Consider the following 18877-nt stretch of genomic DNA (forward strand, 5'->3'; position numbering starts at 1 on the left):
TTTGCACTGCAAAAATTATAAACAAAAGAAATAGTATTTTTCAATTCACCTCATACAAGTACTGTAGTGCAATTTTTTTGTCGTGAAAATGCAACTTACAAATGTAGATTTTTTGTTACATAACTGCACTCAAAAACAAAACAATGTACAACATCAGAGCCTACAAGTCTACCCAGTCCTCCTTGTTCAGCGAATCGCTAAGACAAACAAGTTTGTGTACATTTACAGGAGATAATGCTGCCCTCTTCTTATTTACAATATCACCAGAAAGTGAGAACAGGCATTTGCATGGCACTTTTCTAGCCAGCATTGCAAGGTATTTACGTGCCAGATGTGCTAAACATTCGTATGCCCCTTCATGCTTCGGCCACCATTCCAGAGGATGTGCTTCCTTGCTGTTGATGCTCATTTAAAAAAAAAAAAAGTGTTAATTGAATTTGTGACTGAACTCCTTGGGGGAGAATTGTACGTCCCCTGCTCTGTTTTACCCACATTCTGCCATATATTTCATGTTATAGCAGTCTGGGATGATGACCCAGCCAATACTGTTCGTTTTAGGAACACTTTCACTGCAGAATTGACAAAAGGCAAAGAAGATACCAATGTGAGATTTCTAAAGATAGCTACAGGACTCGACCCAAGTTTAAGAATCTGAAGTGCCTTCCAGAATCTGAGAGGAACGAGGTTTGGAGCATGCTTTCAGAAGTCTTAAAAGAGCAACACTCCGATGCGGAAACTACAGAACCCGAACCACCAAAAAAGAAAATCAACCTTCTGCTGGTGGCATCTGACTCAGATGATGAAAATGAACTTGCGTTGGTCCACACTGCTTTGGATTGTTATCGAGCAGAACTCATCATGAGCACGGACGCATGTCCCCTGGAATGATGGTTGAAGCATGAAGGGATACATGAATCCTTAGTGCATTTGGCATGTAAATATCTTGAGACACCGGCTACGACGGTGCCATGAGAATGCTTGTTCTCATTTTCAGGTGACATAGTAAACAAGAAGAAGGCAGCATTATCTCCTGTAAATGTAAACAAACTTGTTTGAGCGATTGGCTGAACAAGAAGTAGGACTGAGTGGAGTTGCAGGTTCTAAAATTTTACATTGTTATATTTTTGAATGCATTTTTTTGTACATAATTCTACATATGTAAGTTCAACTTTCATGATCGAGATTGCATTACAGTACTTGTATTAGGTGAACTGAAAAATACTATTCCTTTTTTTTTACAATGGAAATACTTGTAATCAAAAATAGATATATAATGAGCACTGTACACTTTGTATTCTGTGTAATTTAAATGAATATATTTTAAAATGTGGAAAACATGCAAAAATATTTAAATGGTATTCTGTTATTGTTTAATAGTGCAATTAATTGGACAATTAATTCTTTTAGTCATGTGATTAATCGCAATTAATTTTTTTAATCGCTTGACAGCCCTAATTCTTAGAAGCTGTTACCTCACACGCACATGCTCAGTCTTAACCATGACTTCAAAATTCTGATTGATAGCTCTGACCTTTAAAACAAATTGTGACGGGTATACGGTTGCTCTCACTAGGTAACTGACCTTTCTGTCACCCCTTACTGCATGTGCTCAGTAGCCACCAATCTCGCACATGCTCACTGTTGTCATTTACCACAGATCTGTGATTCTGATGATCTGCGCACACGCACACACTTGGCTCTTTGCCAGGGCTGCTGCTGCTGCTTTTTTTTAAAAAAATATTTTTTTAAAGAAATCCTAAGTTCTTACTGAGCATGCTCAGGGTCTGCAGCATCCATCTTAGGGTGGAGGGTTTTTTTTTGCTTATTCAGAATAGAGATTGGACATACAAAGTAGAGACTGGAGAATTTTCTCTAGTAATAAGTGGAAAGACTGCTGATTTTGAGAAGCTAGACACAATTACAAGAGCACATTAAGGGGTTGTATTGCTGAGAGAGGTCTTTTGCGAGTGTGGGGTAGTCAGTGTGCTGTTTTGTGTTAATTTCGGTCACTTTGTGAATAAGCTGTACTTGACATGAATATGAATTTTAAATGAACACATTTTATGGATCTGGTGAAGCATTGCTTATTTGGTGGGTCATATCTGTTTTGCAATACAAAGTAAATCATTTAAAAAAAAACTTGAGCAGTGATAATAAAAATACGAATAAAAACTTTAAAAAACACTTAAAGAGCTAGGTACTGACTGCTCCTTAATGACTTGGGTAAGTTTACGTTTATTTGTAGTAATTCTCCTTATTTTCCACTGGGGTTGAGAGAAGAGACTGTGTAGCAGGCTATGCTAGCCTCTTGGGAAAGTAAAATGTCCCTATAGTGCAATGGCTGGTTGGGTGTAAGTCTGTGGGTGTTTTGCTCCATTCTGGTTTGTGGCATTTGTATTTGCCAGCTGAGGACTGCATAATGTCTTGATTACTTCCCTATGCACCCCTCAGACCTTCTGCCTTTCATCAAGCATGAGTTCCCTTGTCAAGGTTCCTTCCCCACTCTGAACTCTAGGGTACAGATTTGGGGACCTGCATGAAAGACCCCGTAAGCTTACTCTTACCAGCTTAGGTTAAAAACTTCCCCAAGGTACAAACTTTGCCTTGTTCTTGAACCCTATGCTGCCACCACCAACCGTTTTAAACAAAGAACAGGGAAAGAGCCCACTTGGAGATGTCTTCCCCCAAAATATCCCCCCAAGCCCTACACCCCTTTCCTGGGGAAGGCTGGATAAGAATCCTCACCAATTTGTACAGGTGAACACAGACCCAAACCCTTGGATCTTAAGAAGAATGAAAAAGCAATCAGGTTCTTAAAAGAAGAATTTTAATGGAAGAAAAGGTAAAAATCACCTCTGTAAAATCAGGATGGTAACTACCTTACAGGGTAATCAGATTCAAAACATAGAGAATCCCTCTAGGCAAAACCTTATGTTACAAAAAGACACAAAAACAGGAATATACATTCCATCCAGCACATCTTATTTTACCAGCCATTAAACAAAAGAAAATCTAACGCATTTCTAGCTAGATTACTTGCTAACTTAACAGGAGTTGTAAGGCTGCATTCCTGATCTTTCCCAGCAAAAGCAGCACACAGACAGACAGATCCTTTGTTTCCCACCCCTCTCCAGCTTTGAAAGTATCTTGTCCCCTCATTGGTCATTTTGGGTCAGGTGCCAGCGAGGTTATCTTAGCTTCTTAACCCTTTACAGGTGAAAGGGTTTTGCCTCTTGCCAGGAGGGATTTTATAGTTCTGTATACAGAAAGGTGGTTACCCTTCCCTTTATATTTATGACACCTTTGCTGTTGAGTTTTTCCTGAACTCTCTGGAGGACTGTTTGTTTGTTCAGGTAAATAGGCATCCTCCCAGTCTTTGTACAGGACTTGTACTGTTTTGGGAGTTGGTTTAATTTGACTAACATAAACTCACAGTTCTTTGAGTGATGGTCCCTATGTGTTGTTACATGTGTGGCACATATGCTGTGCACCTAATTCTGAAAATTTCTAGTAAGCAATGTCTATTGGTCTGCACATGTATGGTGGTTCTCTTTATGCTCTCAGTTTAGAGCACAAGAGCTGGGGCATACCAACACCTTGCCAGTTCCTTCTTACCACTACGTGGCCCGAGTCACAATCTTCTGTGTCCATAGCTACTTCCTTTGGCTGCATCAATCTGTAAATATATTGTAAATAGTTTTAGTATTTTACTCTTTAAGTACTAGTGTAGTTAGTTGTTCCACGGCCTGGGGAAATCTTCCCTGAGAAGCTAGGATTATGCCCAGAGTCCCAGGGTTCAAGAATTATGTTTCCTGCCCCCGCTCCTTTTCAATGAGTGATGAACATCAAAACTGCCTTTACTGCGTAGGTGAGGCTCACGTCTTGGCTAAGTTCATCATTTGCTGTTCCTTCCAGCCTACAATCTGTGAGGGTTGAGAGCTAAGAATTAGGAAACATCTTCTGGAGAAGGCCAATCTGATCTGGGGCACCTCCTTGTCTTCCGCCCCCGCCCTCTCCCAACACAGTGGCCTCTATGAACAGGCAGCACCCCTCTGAGCACAAGCTCGGATCAAGACAAAGACTTCCAAGCTTAAATGAGAAGGCTGCTCATGAGAGTAAGGGATACTCCCAAAAGCGTAGACCTTCTTCTTCCAAAGCTGATCTGAGGAAAAGTTATCTGTCCCCGTATCCTTCAAAGTCGGGTGGGTCCTTGTGCCTGGGTCCTAAAGATTTAGGTCCAAATAAACCATCTCACCAGGAGAAAGTGGCAGAAAGGAGTATAGATTTGTCAGTACCAATTCTGATGTGAAAACCAAAAGACAGTCTTTCATCTTAACAGCAAGAGAGATTTCTACTACACCTACTTCTTAGCCCTCAAAAAGAATGGGAAGTGGAGACCGATCCTTGTCGTACACTGAATAAATATATTAATCCAAAAATTCAAATTCCACCTGGTCACACTGACATAAATAATTCCCTCTCTGGAAGAGAGCATGTGGTTCGTGCAACTTGACATGAGAGATGCATACTTTTTATATAGACAGTGCTGCAAGCACACTTACATATAGACATTCACCTGGCCTATACAGGTTTCCTCAGGTTCTGCCTTGATCAAGTCCTTCCATTGGGGCTATCTAGGGTACCCATGGTCTTTATAAAGGTGTTTTTGGTAATGGAAGCTTGCATGATAAGAAACGGGTTTACCATCTTCTCATTCTTCAACTGGCTTCTGACACGCAGATCATACAGAGAAGTCCAGTTGGCAAACCGATTCCTTCACCATCTACTAAATGGGAAGTCCTTTCCTTATACTTCCACCCAAGATGACTGTCATTACCGATGCATTGCTCTTAAGTTGGGGAGCTCATATGGAGAAGCATAGTGTAGAAGACATCTGGATTGCTTGGGAGTCCAGAATGCATATCAGTTTAGTGGCACTAAGAGCAGTCGGTTGGGTCTGCAACGCTGACCTCCTGCTCATCTGATCCTGGCATATCCAGATAGTTGGCAAACTCATAGACTTTAAGGTCAGAAGGGTCCATTATGATCGTCTAGTCTGATCTCCTGCACAAAGCAGGCCACAGATTCTCACTCCCACCCACTCCTGTAACAAACCCCTAACCTATGTCTGAGCTATTGAACTCCTCAAATCATGGTTTAAAGACTTCAAGGTGCAGAGAATCCTCCAGCAAGTGACCCATGCCCCATGCTGCAAAGGAAGGCGAAAACCCCCCAGGGCCTCTGTCAATCTTCCCTGGAGGAAAATTACTTCCTGACCCCAAATGTGGCATTCAGCTAAACCCTGAGCATGTGGGCAAGACTTACCAGCCAGACACCCAGGAAAGAATTCTCTGTAGTAACTCAGATCCCACCCCATCTAACATCCCATCACAGGCCACTGGGCATATTTACTGCTAATAGTCAAAGATCAGTTAATTGCGAAAATTAGTCTTTCCCATCATACCATCCCCTCCATAAATTTATCAAGCTTAGTCTTGAAGCCAGATGTCTTTTGCCTCCACTGCTCCCCTTGGAAGGCTGTTCCAGAACTTCATTCCTCTGATGGTTAGAAAGCTTCATCTACTTTCAAGTCTAAACTTCCTGATGGCCAGTTTATATCCATTTGTTCTTGTGTCCACATTGGTACTGAGCTTAAATAATTTCTCTCCCTCCCTGGTATTTATCCCTCTGATTGCTCTATGTAAATATATCGGATCTCCCCATAGCCTTCTTTAGCTTAGGCTAAACAAGCCAAGCTCTTTGAGTCTCCTTTTATAAGACTGGTTTCCATTCCTCGGATCATCCTAGTAGCCCTTCTCTGTACCTGTTCCAGTTTGAATTCATCCTTCTTAAACATGGGAGACCAGAACTGCACACAGTATTCCAGATGAGGTCTCACCAATGCCTTGTATAACGGTACTAACACCTCCTTATCTCTACTGGAAATACCTCGCCTGATGCATCCCAAGATCGCATTAGCTTTTTTCACGGCCATATCAGATTGTGATCAACCAATACTCCGAGGTCCTGCTCCTCCCCTATTACTTCCAATTGATGCGTCCCCAGCATATAACAAAAATTCTCGTTATTAATCCCTAAATGCATGATCTTGCACTTTTCACTATTAAATTTCATCCTTTTACTATTACTCCAGTTTACAAGGTCATCCAGATCTTCCTGTATGATATCCTGGTCCTTCTCTGTATTGGCAATACTTCCCAGCTTTATGTCATCCACAAACTTTATTAGCACATTCCCACTTTTTGTGCCAAGATCAGTAATAAAAAGATTGGTCCCAAAACCGATCCCTGAGGAACTCCGCTAGTAACTTCCTTCCAGCCTGACAGTTCACCTTTCAGTATGACCCATTGTAGTCTCCCCTTTAACCAGTTCCTTACCCACCTTTCAATTTTCATATTGATCCCCATCTTTTCCAATTTAACTAATAATTCCCCATGTGGAACCGTATCAAGTGCCTTACTGAAATCGAGGTAACTTAGATCCACTGTGTTTCCTTTGTCTAAAAAATCTGTTACTTTCTCAAAGAAGGAGATCAGGTTGGTTTGGCATGATCTCCCTTTTGTAAAACCATGTTGTATTTTGTCCCAATTACCATTAACCTCAATGTCCTTAACTACTTTCTCCTTCAAAATTTTTTCCAAGACCTTGCATACTACAGATGTCAAACTAACAGGCCTGTAGTTACCCGGATCACTTTTTTCCCCTTTCTTAAAAATAGGAACTCTGTTAGCAATTCTTCAGTCATACAGTACAGCCCTGAGTTTACAGATTCATTAAAAATTCTTGCTAATGGGCTTACAGTTTCATGTACCAGTTCCTTTAATATTCTTGGATGAAGATTATCTGGGCCCCCCGATTTACTCCCATTAAACTGTTCAAGTTTGGCTTCTACCTCGGATGTGGTAATATCTACCTCCATATCCTCCTTTCCATTTGTCATCCTACCATTATCCCGAAGCTCCTCATCAGCCTCATTAAAGACTGCGGCAAATTATTTGTTTAGATATTGGGCCATGCCTAGATTATTCTTAACCTCTACTCCATCCTCAGTGTTTAGCAGTCCCACTTCTTTCTTTCTTTTTTTTTTCTTATTTATATGGCTATAGAACTTTTTTACTATTGGTTTTAATTCCCTTTGCAAGGTCCAACTCTACATGGCTTTTAGCCTGTCTCATTTTATCCCTACATGTTCTGACCTCAATAAGGTAGCTTTCCTTGCTGATCCCTCCCATCTTCGACTCCTTGTAGGCTTTCTGCTTTTTCTTAATCACCTCTCTGAGATGCTTGCTCATCCAGCTTGGTCTACAACTCCTGCCTATGATTTTTTTCCCCTTTCTTGGAATGCAGGCTTCCGATAGCTTCTTCAGCTTTGATTTAAAATAATCCCAGGCCTCCTCCACCTTTAGAACCACAAGTTCTTCAGTCCAATCCACTTCCCTAACTAATGTCCTTAATTTTTTAAAGTTAGCCCTTTTGAAATCAAAAACCCTAGTCAAATCTATTTTTGTTTATCCTTCCATTTAGTTTGAACTGAATTAGCTCATGATCGCTTGAACCAAGGTTGTCCCCTGCAACCATTTCCTCTATGAGGTCCTCACTCCTCACCAAAACCAAATCTAAAATGACATCCCCTCTTGTTGGTTCAGCAACTACTTGGTGAAGGAATCCATCAGCTATCTCATCCAGGAAAATGAGTCCTATTATTATTACTAGCACTTGTCCTCTGGTCTATATCTGGGAAGTTAGTCTCCCATGATCACACAATTCCCATTAGTATTTTCTTCATTAAAAACATTAAAGAGGTCTCAATCCATATCCAAATCAGACCCCTCTGGTCTATTGCACACCCCCAAACACTATCCCAAGGGAGGCTCTAGTAGCTTTCTTCCCCAATGTGATTTTTGCCCAGACAGACTCTGTCTTATCCATTCCATCACTTCTTATTTCTTTACAGTCTACCTCATCATTGATATACAATGCTACTCCACCACCTTTGTCTTTATTTCTGTCTTTTCTAAACAGCACATACCCTTCAATACCTGTACTCCAGTCATGACTACTATTCCACCATGTTTCTGTTATCCCTATAATATCTGGTTTCACTTCCTGCACCAGTAGCTCTAGTTCCTCCATTTTGTTACCTAGACTCCGCATTAGTGTACAAACATCTTAATTTTTCCTGTTTGGCTTCGCTCACATTCTTTACCTGATTAGGCACAAACATTCTACCGCCAATATCACCTATTAGACTGGTATCTACACTACCCTTCCTCCTTATGTCCATTCTCCTACCCACGGCTGTATCCTTTCTTCATTTTCTTCCCTCTCAATGTTAAAATCCGGCATGGAGATTACCTGGACATCTTCCCCCCCAAATTCCTAGTTTAAAGCTCTCTTAATCAGTTGTGCCAGTCTCCATCCTAGAAATCTATTTCCCTCCCTACTCAGGTGAAGTCCATCCCGAGAGAACAGTCCTCTGTCCATGAATGCCTCCCAGTGGCCATACATCCCAAAGCCCTCCTTATAGCACCAGTGCCTGAGCCATCTGTTGATCATCATAATCTTGTCGCACCTTTGTTGGCCTTCTCTAGGAACAGGCAGAATCCCACTGAAGATCACCTTATCCTTGATTTCCTTAAGCATCTTCCCCAGCCTGGCATAGTCTCCCTTAATACTTTCCTGTGAGAATCTAGCCATATCATTTGTTCCCATATGAAGGACAATCAGTGGTTTCTTTCCCGCTCCTGTTAGGATCCTCTTCAGCGTCAGGTCCACATCCCGTATCTTAGCACCCGGCAGACAGCACACCCTTGTGTTCTCTGGATCAGCTCTGGTTACAGGCCTGTCCGACATTACCTTCTATATAAACAAGCAAGGGAGAACAAGATCCCTCTCTGTGTGTGTAGACAATCAACCTGTGGAACTAGTGTATCTGACGTCACATAACCCTTTCTACAGCATACTTAACACGTGTGCCAAACTTTCTAGCAGACAGTCTCAGCAGACATTTTTCCATGGACCATGAGTGGGAAATTCATGATTCACCTGACCAAGGTCTTTACCTAGTGGCGAACATTATCTTGGAACCTCCTTGCCTCACAGATGAACAAAAATCTTCCCTTGTACTGTTCCAGAGCAGTTCTAGACGGGATCAAAGGGAGATGCCATTCTGCTACCCTTGAAGGGTATGCCTTCCCATCCATCCCATTAATAGTGTGGATCCTGTGGAAAATCTGTCATGACAAGGCTCAAGTCATCCTCATTGCACCTAATGGACTGATACATTTCTGGTTCATGGACCTACTGAAACTATCAATCCATTGCCCGTCAGCATCCGGCCATTCATGGACCTGCAACACAACACAATGGCATTGTCAGGCATCCGAACCCATGACCAGTCCAACTCAAGGCCTGGTATTTGGATGGGCATCAGATTTAGAGCATTTCATGTTCCCTGGTGAGTCAGTCCATCCTCAACCAAAGCAGAAAGGATTCTATTGGGAGATGCTATTCATGTAAGTGGAAGCATTTCTCCTCTTGGGCACAACAATGCCAATTATCTCCAGAGTCCATTGGGATCCCTTCTAGAATATCTACTTACCATTAAGACATTGTGTCTCTCAGTTAATTCCCTGTGGGTTCATTTAAGAAACTATCATTGCTTGTCATCCCCTTATTGATAACCCCACTATGTTCGTTCATCCCACAGTGACCAGATTCCCGAATGGACTTACTAAATCCTTTCCACCATTGATGAAGCCAACACCTTAATGGGATCTGATCATCGCTGTTTTGTCTGTCTCCAAACCTCTAGCCATATGCTTTTGAACCTCCAGCCATATGCTCTATGTCTCATCTCTCAATGAAAGTTGCTTTCCTAGTCACTATCACATCAGCCAGAAGGATCACTGAGCTGGGAGCACTAATGGCAGACCCATCTTATACTACTGTCTATAAAGAACAGATCTCTGTTTGCCCCCACCCCAAATTCATTCCTAAAGTTATTTCAGAGTTTCACAGAAGTCTTAACCATCCATTTAACGATCTTTTTTTCTGAAATCGCATGTTTCTGATGAAGTGGCTTCATTCGCTAAACATCTGAAGATCACTGGCCTTTTATCTACAAAGAACAAAAGCATTTTGAAAGACACCTAGACTTTTTGTTACCACAGCAGAGAGATCAAGGGGTCAAGCTATATCTGTATAAATACTTCCTAAATGTATCTCTGGCTGCCTTATCATTTGCTACCAACAAGATCACATCCTTCCCCTGAAGTTGGGGTGAGGGCTCATTCCACCAGACAACAATCAATCAACTTGTGCTGAGTCTCTAAGGGGAGACTTCCCACCTTTCTGTTCTCAGGCCTGGAGGAGGGCACTATATAATGAACTTCACCCACCCTGTTCTTGCCTTGGGCTCAAAGGGCCTAGGGAATTGCTGCTGAAATATCAGGAATGCTTTTTACATGCAACAGATGGCCTGCTTGTTCCGATCAGGGATGGAATGAATCAACCCCTTGTTCCCAAAAAGAATGGAGCATTAAATCCACTCTCCAAATAAAGTGTAAGGTGGAGGTGGAATGTAGATTGGGACGTTGTGTTCAGGTAGGTTAGTAGGAGGGAGTCTTTATATTCATATTTCTCAGCTTGCTATGTTCTAGTGGCTGCCGTTTTGCTACAACCCGTTGGCTGTTTTCCAGGTGACCTGGTTTGGGGTTGTGATACTTCACTTTTGAGGGACTCTACTTAATCCTGATGGAGAGGGACTTTAGGACCGAGTGCAGTATTATGTCATGGCCCAGTCCTCCCTTCCGGATAGTCACCAGTCTGTTGTAAATGGACCCAAATCCTGGGCTCCATGTGCTACTTCTCCCCCACTTCCACAATCTGGGTAGTGACTGGTCACTGTTCATAATTCTGGGTCTCAGGCACACTGTCCGGTGCAGACCCTGTGTCTGACACCCTTCTTGGGTAGTGGAACCACATATTCTGGCTGCCTTAGATCCTGAAACTAGTACCTCAGCCCTTCTGAGCCCTCAGTTGTTTACATGTTTTCCCAGAGTCTACCTGGCTGTGGGAGCTCTGGTTTTTAGTTAAATCCTTCAGGACAATGTGACTGGAAAGCAAGGAACATGCAGTAAACTTAGCAAGGGAACTTCTTAACCATAGACACTTTACTCTTAATGAAGTGCACTAGAGAATCATACATCTTTGAAAAACAACACCAATACTGAATGCAACTCCCAATATCTGATCTCACCTCATCTGTGAGTACTGGCTTTTGTCGGTGTTCTTAGGCTAGGCAGCACTTCTTGCCTTCTCTCTCTTAGGACTGGTTTTGCATGTAGAAGTGGTTTGCTTAGAGAAGCACCCACCTTTTAAACAGTCTGTCCCTTTTTTGTCTTTGTGCGTTAGCTGGGGGGAATTAAAGGTTCCCGTCTTCCCCATTTCCCCTGGTCAGGCTTGTTGAGTGTCTTTTAACATCAGTGACCTTACTGTTCCAGCAGGGGACAGTCAGTTAACGACGTTAACTTTCTCATTGTTAACCCTCTCTGAAATGTTCCACACCCCCAACATGAGCAGGAAAGTGTCTAGAATAGACTGGCCTTGTCAGAACGAGGCTGGTTTTCAATACAAACAGGATCTCTCAAGCCAACATAGGGGTTACAATACAAACTGAAGGTTACTATCAAAAGTGGTGTTTACATTACAAAATGGAATTCATAATTTGAGACAGACATGCCTAGTCTGTCACAAAAATGATCTAAGGTGCATGGTTAAATAGCTGATTACATGTTTCTGAAATGTATTAATTATCTGTTGGTCTATGCTCATGACTTTCAGGCACTCCCTGTATACGAGAAGTCAGGGAAGGCACTACTGATGACAGATGCTTGTTTTGGCTACGGTGATATAAATGAGAGCAACTCCGTTGAAGTTATTTACTCCCAGGGTAAATCTAGCACAAAGAAGTATCAGGCCCTCCATTTTGTAACTGACCTTTTTAGGACTTAAAATCTTTTTGCCTAATAACTCTTCAGTTACCACTAGCCTACTCTGAATGTTCATAAACATTACTGCTTTCTTGTGGCATGAAGATTTGCTCTTAAAACTGACTTTTTGAAAAAGTAAAACACTTAACTACCATAATTGTTTCTTACACAAGTGAACACTAAAGAGTTGCTTTTTAAGATTGCATGACTACTGTATAAAACACTGGCTCTTGAAGTCAAATCAGTAACTTTTAAAATTGATCCTAATAATTGGTGATGGTTTTGTGATGAGAATACTTGAGCTTTTAAACTAGAGCAGTACCTCTGGGAGGTAGGAAAATGGAAAGACTAACTCTACTTTTTAGTAAATATCTGTTAAGTAAGTTAGTGTTCAGTGCCAGCACATGTGGGTAAGCCAGTGTTTTCATAAGTTATTGATTTAATGTTGGTGAAAGCTTCACTGTTGTGAAAAAATTACTGAGTTTGTGCAGATGTTTTATTGTGATAGATCTATTATCCAGCTATTAGAAGATAAATGACTGATCTTTCCCAGTTTCCATGCCTCCAGAAAATTGAAATAAGAAGGGGAATATCATTTGGGCTGTATGATTAGGGCAGGTGGGATGGCCATTAATTTTGAGAGAAAGGAATCTTGGCAGGCATAGGCCAGTGCAACATATTATCAATCAAACCTCGATGCATTTCTTGTGATGACCCAGCACACTCAGGTTTTTGCAGCGTTAATTAGAATTCATGACAAAATAGATGCAAGGAAACGTTTTGTACCCTTCATAATTTTATAGAAAATTTATTGTTATTAGAGGAACCATTTGCTTAGTGTGATTTTTTTCATTACCAGCTTGTCAACTAGCATAGATAATCTGGAGAAAATATGAACTCCATAGATTGGGTGTCACTTTTGTTGATGGTTCATGTAGTTTACCTTGGAGCGCAGCTAATGGCTGAAGTTCATAGCAACAGCACAGAAAAACGTGGCAACCAGTGAAAGACAAATGAACCATGTTTATTGCTTTAATATAAAAAATACATAAATGGAAAGCTGCATTTGAATTTGACGAGCTCATTGCTAGTTTTGTTGGAGTGATTTATTTTTTCTCCTTATACATAAAAGCTGCTATTGACACAGTGAGATGGAAATTAACTGACTGATTTTTGGAAACCAATATTTTTTGGTTTTAAATTCTGAGTGGATCATTTTGTTTTAATTCTAAATGTTTTTATAGAATATTGATGCTTTAATACACTAAGATTATTAGCTGTGCCTTTGATGTTTAGATATACAGGAGGGTCATACTTTAGGGGAAATGGCTAGAGCTAACTAGAGAATGGTCCTTTTATTAGGGAAAAGTTAGAAAACTTGGTTTCTTTTTTCTCTTGCTGTCTCTAAACTTTGAATATGGTTCTAAATCCTCCATTCTTGTCTCTTGTAATAAAACCTTGCTTTTGGAAAATGGAGAGAATAAAAAGAATCAAGTTAATCTAATATTTTCTTAAGTAGTGTGCGCATTACAGTAAGTGCTATGCAAATCAACTCAAATAATTGGTTCATGAACTGTAAATATGATAATTTCTGCTGACCTCAGCACATTCTTTGCATTTGATGGTACACAATGAAGTTCTTATAGTGCTTAAAAAAAACAACCCCAAAGTCCTGTGCTCTTTTATGGAGGTATCAGAAACATTAATGACTAGAGTATAGTCAGTCGCACACTTGCGTGGCTGACATATATCCAGATAAATATAGATATATTCCATGCATTTAAAATACAAGAATGATAAACGTTCTAATTAAATATTTCTTTGCATCTAATAGAACAAAAATGCATGTTTCAAAAGGATTATTTATTTTAAAAAAGGTAAAATTCCACTGCCCATTATATTAAATCCTGCAGAAGACCCCGTGTGCATTAAAGCTGCAATGAATCTACTGCAGAGTGGATGCACAGATGGGCTCTGCACCACATGCACGTCCTCAGCACAAACTCTGTCGCTCATCGTGGGCTGAGGAATGTTGTATAAAAGGACCACTGAGTCTGTAGTTATGCAGGTAAAGTGGCCAGCAACTCCTGAGTTCTCAGAACACATCAGTTTTCAGTAAAGTACAGAGGAGTTGATGGGTGATCATCAGCCTTTCTGCAAATCCAGTTGCTTATTTTGAGCCCAAATATGAGTTTAGGAGCTTCACTTCAGGTACCATTCTTAAAAATTTTGGCCAACATTTTTAAGAAACCTCTCTGTATTTAAACTACATCTAAATCTACAATATTTTTTTGCCATCTCAGTTTTCAAACTAAGTGTAATATTTGAATATGCTGAGGTAGTTTTAATACCAGTATAACACAAGCTTATTAACTAGTCCTAACCACCAAATAAATAGAAATGTGTTTAATTACATGAATAATTACCTAACTTGTCTATTACATCTATGCAATAATAAAGCTTAATATAACAAAATTTAAAAATACTGAAAACACAAAATGACCTTTCTATATGTGATACAATAATTTTCTATTTTCTGTTGCAAGTATAATGCATTTTTATTTAGTTCTTACAAATAATAAATTATTTGTGCTCTGGAATGCATTGCGTATTCAGTAGGTACCAGCACATGGGCAGGGTTTGGGACGATAAATGCAACTTCACGTTTAGACTTTTTAGTAATTCATAAAATTCTCATAGGATCTGAAACTTGTTTAGCATAATATCAAGACTATATTCCTGAGGTATTTTCTTTCAGTTGTAATGTTGGATGCATACTAATAGCCCAAATGTAGAGGAAAAATCTAACATATGAATATCATTCTATTTAATATTTCTCAAGAAGTGCCATTTCGATAAATTGTATTTCTATTTAATTGCTTACTTGAAGTAATTGGGGAAATTTTAGAAGTTGAAATTCACATCCCCAGTGCTCAGATAGAATGACATTATTTGCTCCCGGAAAGCTGGATTGCAGGCATGCTAACTGCAAACATATCAGTTGTTTCATATAGAAGTTTTATCATGTTAGATGTTTTGCTTAACATGTTCCTTGACATAAAGCAAATCTTATCTAAAACAATTAGGAAAGGAAGAACAGTAATACTTGACTCATTGACAAGTGCTTATGCTGTGTGTAACTGATTTCCTGGAGGCAACTTAAGTATATACTGTATGGTGTTTGCTGTTCTGTTTTTTTTTTTTATTATTGAAGGTGATTATACCAATAGCTTTTTGGTTTCTGTAGCAGAGAAGTAGTCTAGCGGAGTCCAAAGTCCCGAACTGAAGTTATCACAAATTTATTTGATTAGGAGCTTGGAATTCCTGTGCTTTAAAATTTTGGAAATTGTGTTCTGGAATACATATGTTGCTTGTCTTTGAAGCTTGACATCTTTCATAAAATGACTTGCTGCCATTATTTCAAGAAGGATCCCCACAAAAGTTTTCCTCCGTAGCACTTGAGAAACCCCACACAGGAGGAACCATGTGTTTGCAGATAATAGGTCTCTAGAATCTGTTCATTTAGTTTTTTCATGAAAACAAAATTACTTTCATAACCAAGGAAGGAGAGAGAACCATATGGCAAGGAAATTTTATATTATGTGTACATCCTGAGAATATTTACACTATGTTCAACTTGTGCAACTTTGAAATTGGAGGGAGGGAGGCAAATAACTTGTAGAAGAGTCTGGATGGATTCTGAGAAAATCCTCTGAGAAAATTGCTGAAAATATCTAACATATTCAAAAGGCATAACATTTGCTCTTTAGAAGTAATTTTATGAACCCCAGGGATAAGTCGCATTTGGCAGTGATTGTTTAGCAGTCAAGAGAGGGTGTTGGTCTCCATTACGTCAGAGAAATCACCCCACTTTCTCCTCCAATTCGATCATGGAATGTTAATAAGTGCATGACACTATTTTGTATTTGTACTTACCGTTAACTTGCAGATAATGTGAAGTAAGTCTTACATCTGATAAATTCTTTGTGAAACCATAAATTACCACCCCTACCCCCGCCAAAAAATCTCAAAAGAACTCTTTTTGCTTGCACTATATCTTCAGTGCTAAGGTTGAGATTAAATATGTTTGTCTGTTTTGTTTGAAAAAAGGACATATTCTGCCAAATATACTGATTAATGCAATTATTCAGAATCCATTTTAAAATAAGACTCCACTTGTGTGAGTAGAGGGGGAGTCTCTTTTTCTGGTTATTATCTTTTTGCATAATGGACATGCTTTAAAGTACTGAGAATTGCCAATACTAGTTCTAAGAATTGCCAATACATACTCACGTATGGATCATCTGTAAAGAGAATCACTGACTCTTGTTTTTACAATTTTGTTTTCTAGCTGGTGGCTGGGAGTGTGGTGATGGCATTTGAGGAAGTGTGCCCGGATAGGATAGATCTGATTCATAAGAACTATCGAAAGCTGTGTAATTTGTTGGTTGATGTCGAGGAGTGGGGGCAAGTTGTTATTATCCACATGCTAACTCGATATGCACGTACACAATTCGTGAGTCCTTGGAAGGAGGTAAGTTTGTCTCTTTTGTTCTCAGTAACCTGACAACAAAAATACTTTAGATTGTGTTGCTGTTCATGAAAATGCGTAGTTTCACCTTCATGAAGTGGATACTAGTTTGTAGAACTGACATCTTTAATTAAAAAAAAAAATTGAAATCCTCAGTTAAATTTTTTTTTTGTGTGGATAGCATGAGAAATCTTCCTTCCAAACTGTAACCACTTGCCTTCCTTCTGTACTCAGGGTGTGGGTGGCTGGGTGGGTGTTCGTTCCCAATGGCGCAGCACTCTCCTGACAGCTGTGGGACTCTGATTGTAATAGCTCCATTCTCTACACTTTATGGAAATGTTGATACTAAGATTTAGAAAACCAGTTTTTCAAAATCTATGTTAGGAGCTTTGTTGTTTAGCTTTCACTGCCTGTCATAGCCCTTATAACTGAAGGGTTCTTCCCCTATCTTGTGCAGAGTCCTCTTAGCCTTTTCAAACTGTGTTTGTGTCGCAGTGCATTGAACAGTATCAGCATTTTGACACATAGTATATACTATGCTGATGGCTTATGTACATACCTATTTTTTGAAATAAGACAGGTGTTAGTGAAGCACAATAATTTTAGATGTCTAAAGCTCTTTATGCAAATGTATACTTGGAGTGCCATTAATATGCTATTTTTTTTCTTGATGTAATACTGGTAACTGTCTACTTTTGTCCTTGCGTTAAAAAAGGGTGGTGTCCATATTTCATTGCTCTTTAAAAAACAAAAAAGCAACGTGCTCCAGCAGTTAGTGATGCATATAACACCAATTTCAATTGGACTTTACTTCTGAAGAATAATTAAATAAAATTAAGTACTTTTTAAAAGAATATCAGAAAACATTTTTTTAAATATGGCTGTTCGGCAGTACTAATACTATAGTTTATTGTATGAAATCATTGAGTTACAGAACTTGAAATAACATTTCAGTTTATGCATCTTTATAAATTTGAGTTGATTTTGTACTCGTTTATAGTGTTCGTTTTGAGATTGGCGGAGTACAGTTAGTTACTTTTGGTCAGTTACTTTCATCTTCTACATTATCACTGTGAAAGTACCCAGTAGGCTTAGTACAATTATGTACTTTCACAGTGATAAAGTAGAAGATGAAAGTAACTGACAAAAGTATCTCAAAACCAGTGCTATAAAATAGTGCGAAATTAACTCAAAATTATAAAGATACACAGGAGTTTATACAGAGGTGTGTGGATATAGATAGCCCACCTTGCCACCTATATTGCCTATGCTATATTTTCTATTGTATTTGTCTAGATCTAAATGTTTCTACCAAAGTTCTGCTAATACACCTAATATACGTGTAAATATACACATGCAGGTGCCTTAGATATTTCAGTCATAAATATTGATTTATTAGACTGCCAATTCTTTTAAACTTGTGGTTTTGTGATTTGAACAAAGAGTGAGAGAGATGAGACCATCAACCTGATTCTGACACATGACTTATAGCTAGGATTTGATCTTTTTGTAGGTATTGGAAGCTAAAATGCTATTATATATAACACAGATTTCCATCTAGCCCAGATATGTTTCATCCTGTGTGTCTATATAGTCAGAATATGACACATACAAAAGCGTGTAGAAAGAGACTCTTCGGAGCAGGGATTATCTTTTTGTTCTGTGTTTGTATAGCACCATGCACAGTGGATCCTGATCCATGGCTGGGACTCTAGGTGCTATGATAATACAAATAATAATAAAAATTCTTCTGCATATGAGTTTTATGGTACCTAGTGTGTTTTACCTGACATTCTAATAGTTTAAACACACATAGTAGCTTTAGAAGAATAGAATTGCATAAAAAAACATAACATTAATTTGAATATGAAGTAAGCATACAAAAAGGTAGACGTAGAGTACAGCCTGAGACTCATCCCTAACTATGTTGTTTATTGCAACTGCCTAGGTTTTTGTACCTTACGGTATGTAATAACTGTTGTTCAGAAGTCTTCTGATATACTATAGAACTGCTAACAGCACTATTTAGTTAATATCTTTAGACAAGCAATTTTTAACCATATTTAGCAGGCTGATAGGTCTGACTGCAACTGCTTTGCTGGTAGGGAGAAGTAGTAAGAATTAGGAGATAGCTGAGGGAAGCCAGCATTCCACAGCTGACTCTTCTTCTGCCTCATGACCCACCTGCAGAGCCCCATGCCCAAGAGCAGTTAGACTTGAGATGCATTTCTCTGCTTTTCCCATCATCCTATAAGGTTGGCTTCTTAGATGAGAAGATGGGACGGATGGTCCCTTTTCTCATGGAATATAGTTTCTCTCTCTGGTGCTGCTG

The 18877-nt window shown here is 39.4% G+C and overlaps 1 protein-coding gene across 7 annotated transcripts in view; it reads left to right on the forward strand.

Annotated features, from left to right (window-relative positions):
• AP3B1 (adaptor related protein complex 3 subunit beta 1) overlaps positions 1–18877 on the forward strand; it is a 338592-nt gene that overhangs the window by 114221 nt on the left and 205494 nt on the right. For 6 of the 7 annotated variants that reach the window (XR_006291016.1, XR_006291017.1, XM_037902963.2 and 3 more), the window contains one exon: positions 16366–16548. The exons of the other annotated variant lie outside the window; for it this stretch is intronic. Coding sequence is in view for 4 of the 6 variants with exons in the window: in XM_037902963.2 (XP_037758891.1) it covers positions 16366–16548 (183 nt within the window). In the remaining 2 variants the exon portion in view is untranslated. The remainder of the gene's footprint in view (positions 1–16365; positions 16549–18877) is intronic. 7 annotated transcript variants of the gene reach the window in all.

This window comes from Chelonia mydas, chromosome 5 (assembly GCF_015237465.2).
Source record: "Chelonia mydas isolate rCheMyd1 chromosome 5, rCheMyd1.pri.v2, whole genome shotgun sequence".
In the NCBI taxonomy this organism is placed as follows: domain Eukaryota; kingdom Metazoa; phylum Chordata; order Testudines; family Cheloniidae; genus Chelonia; species Chelonia mydas.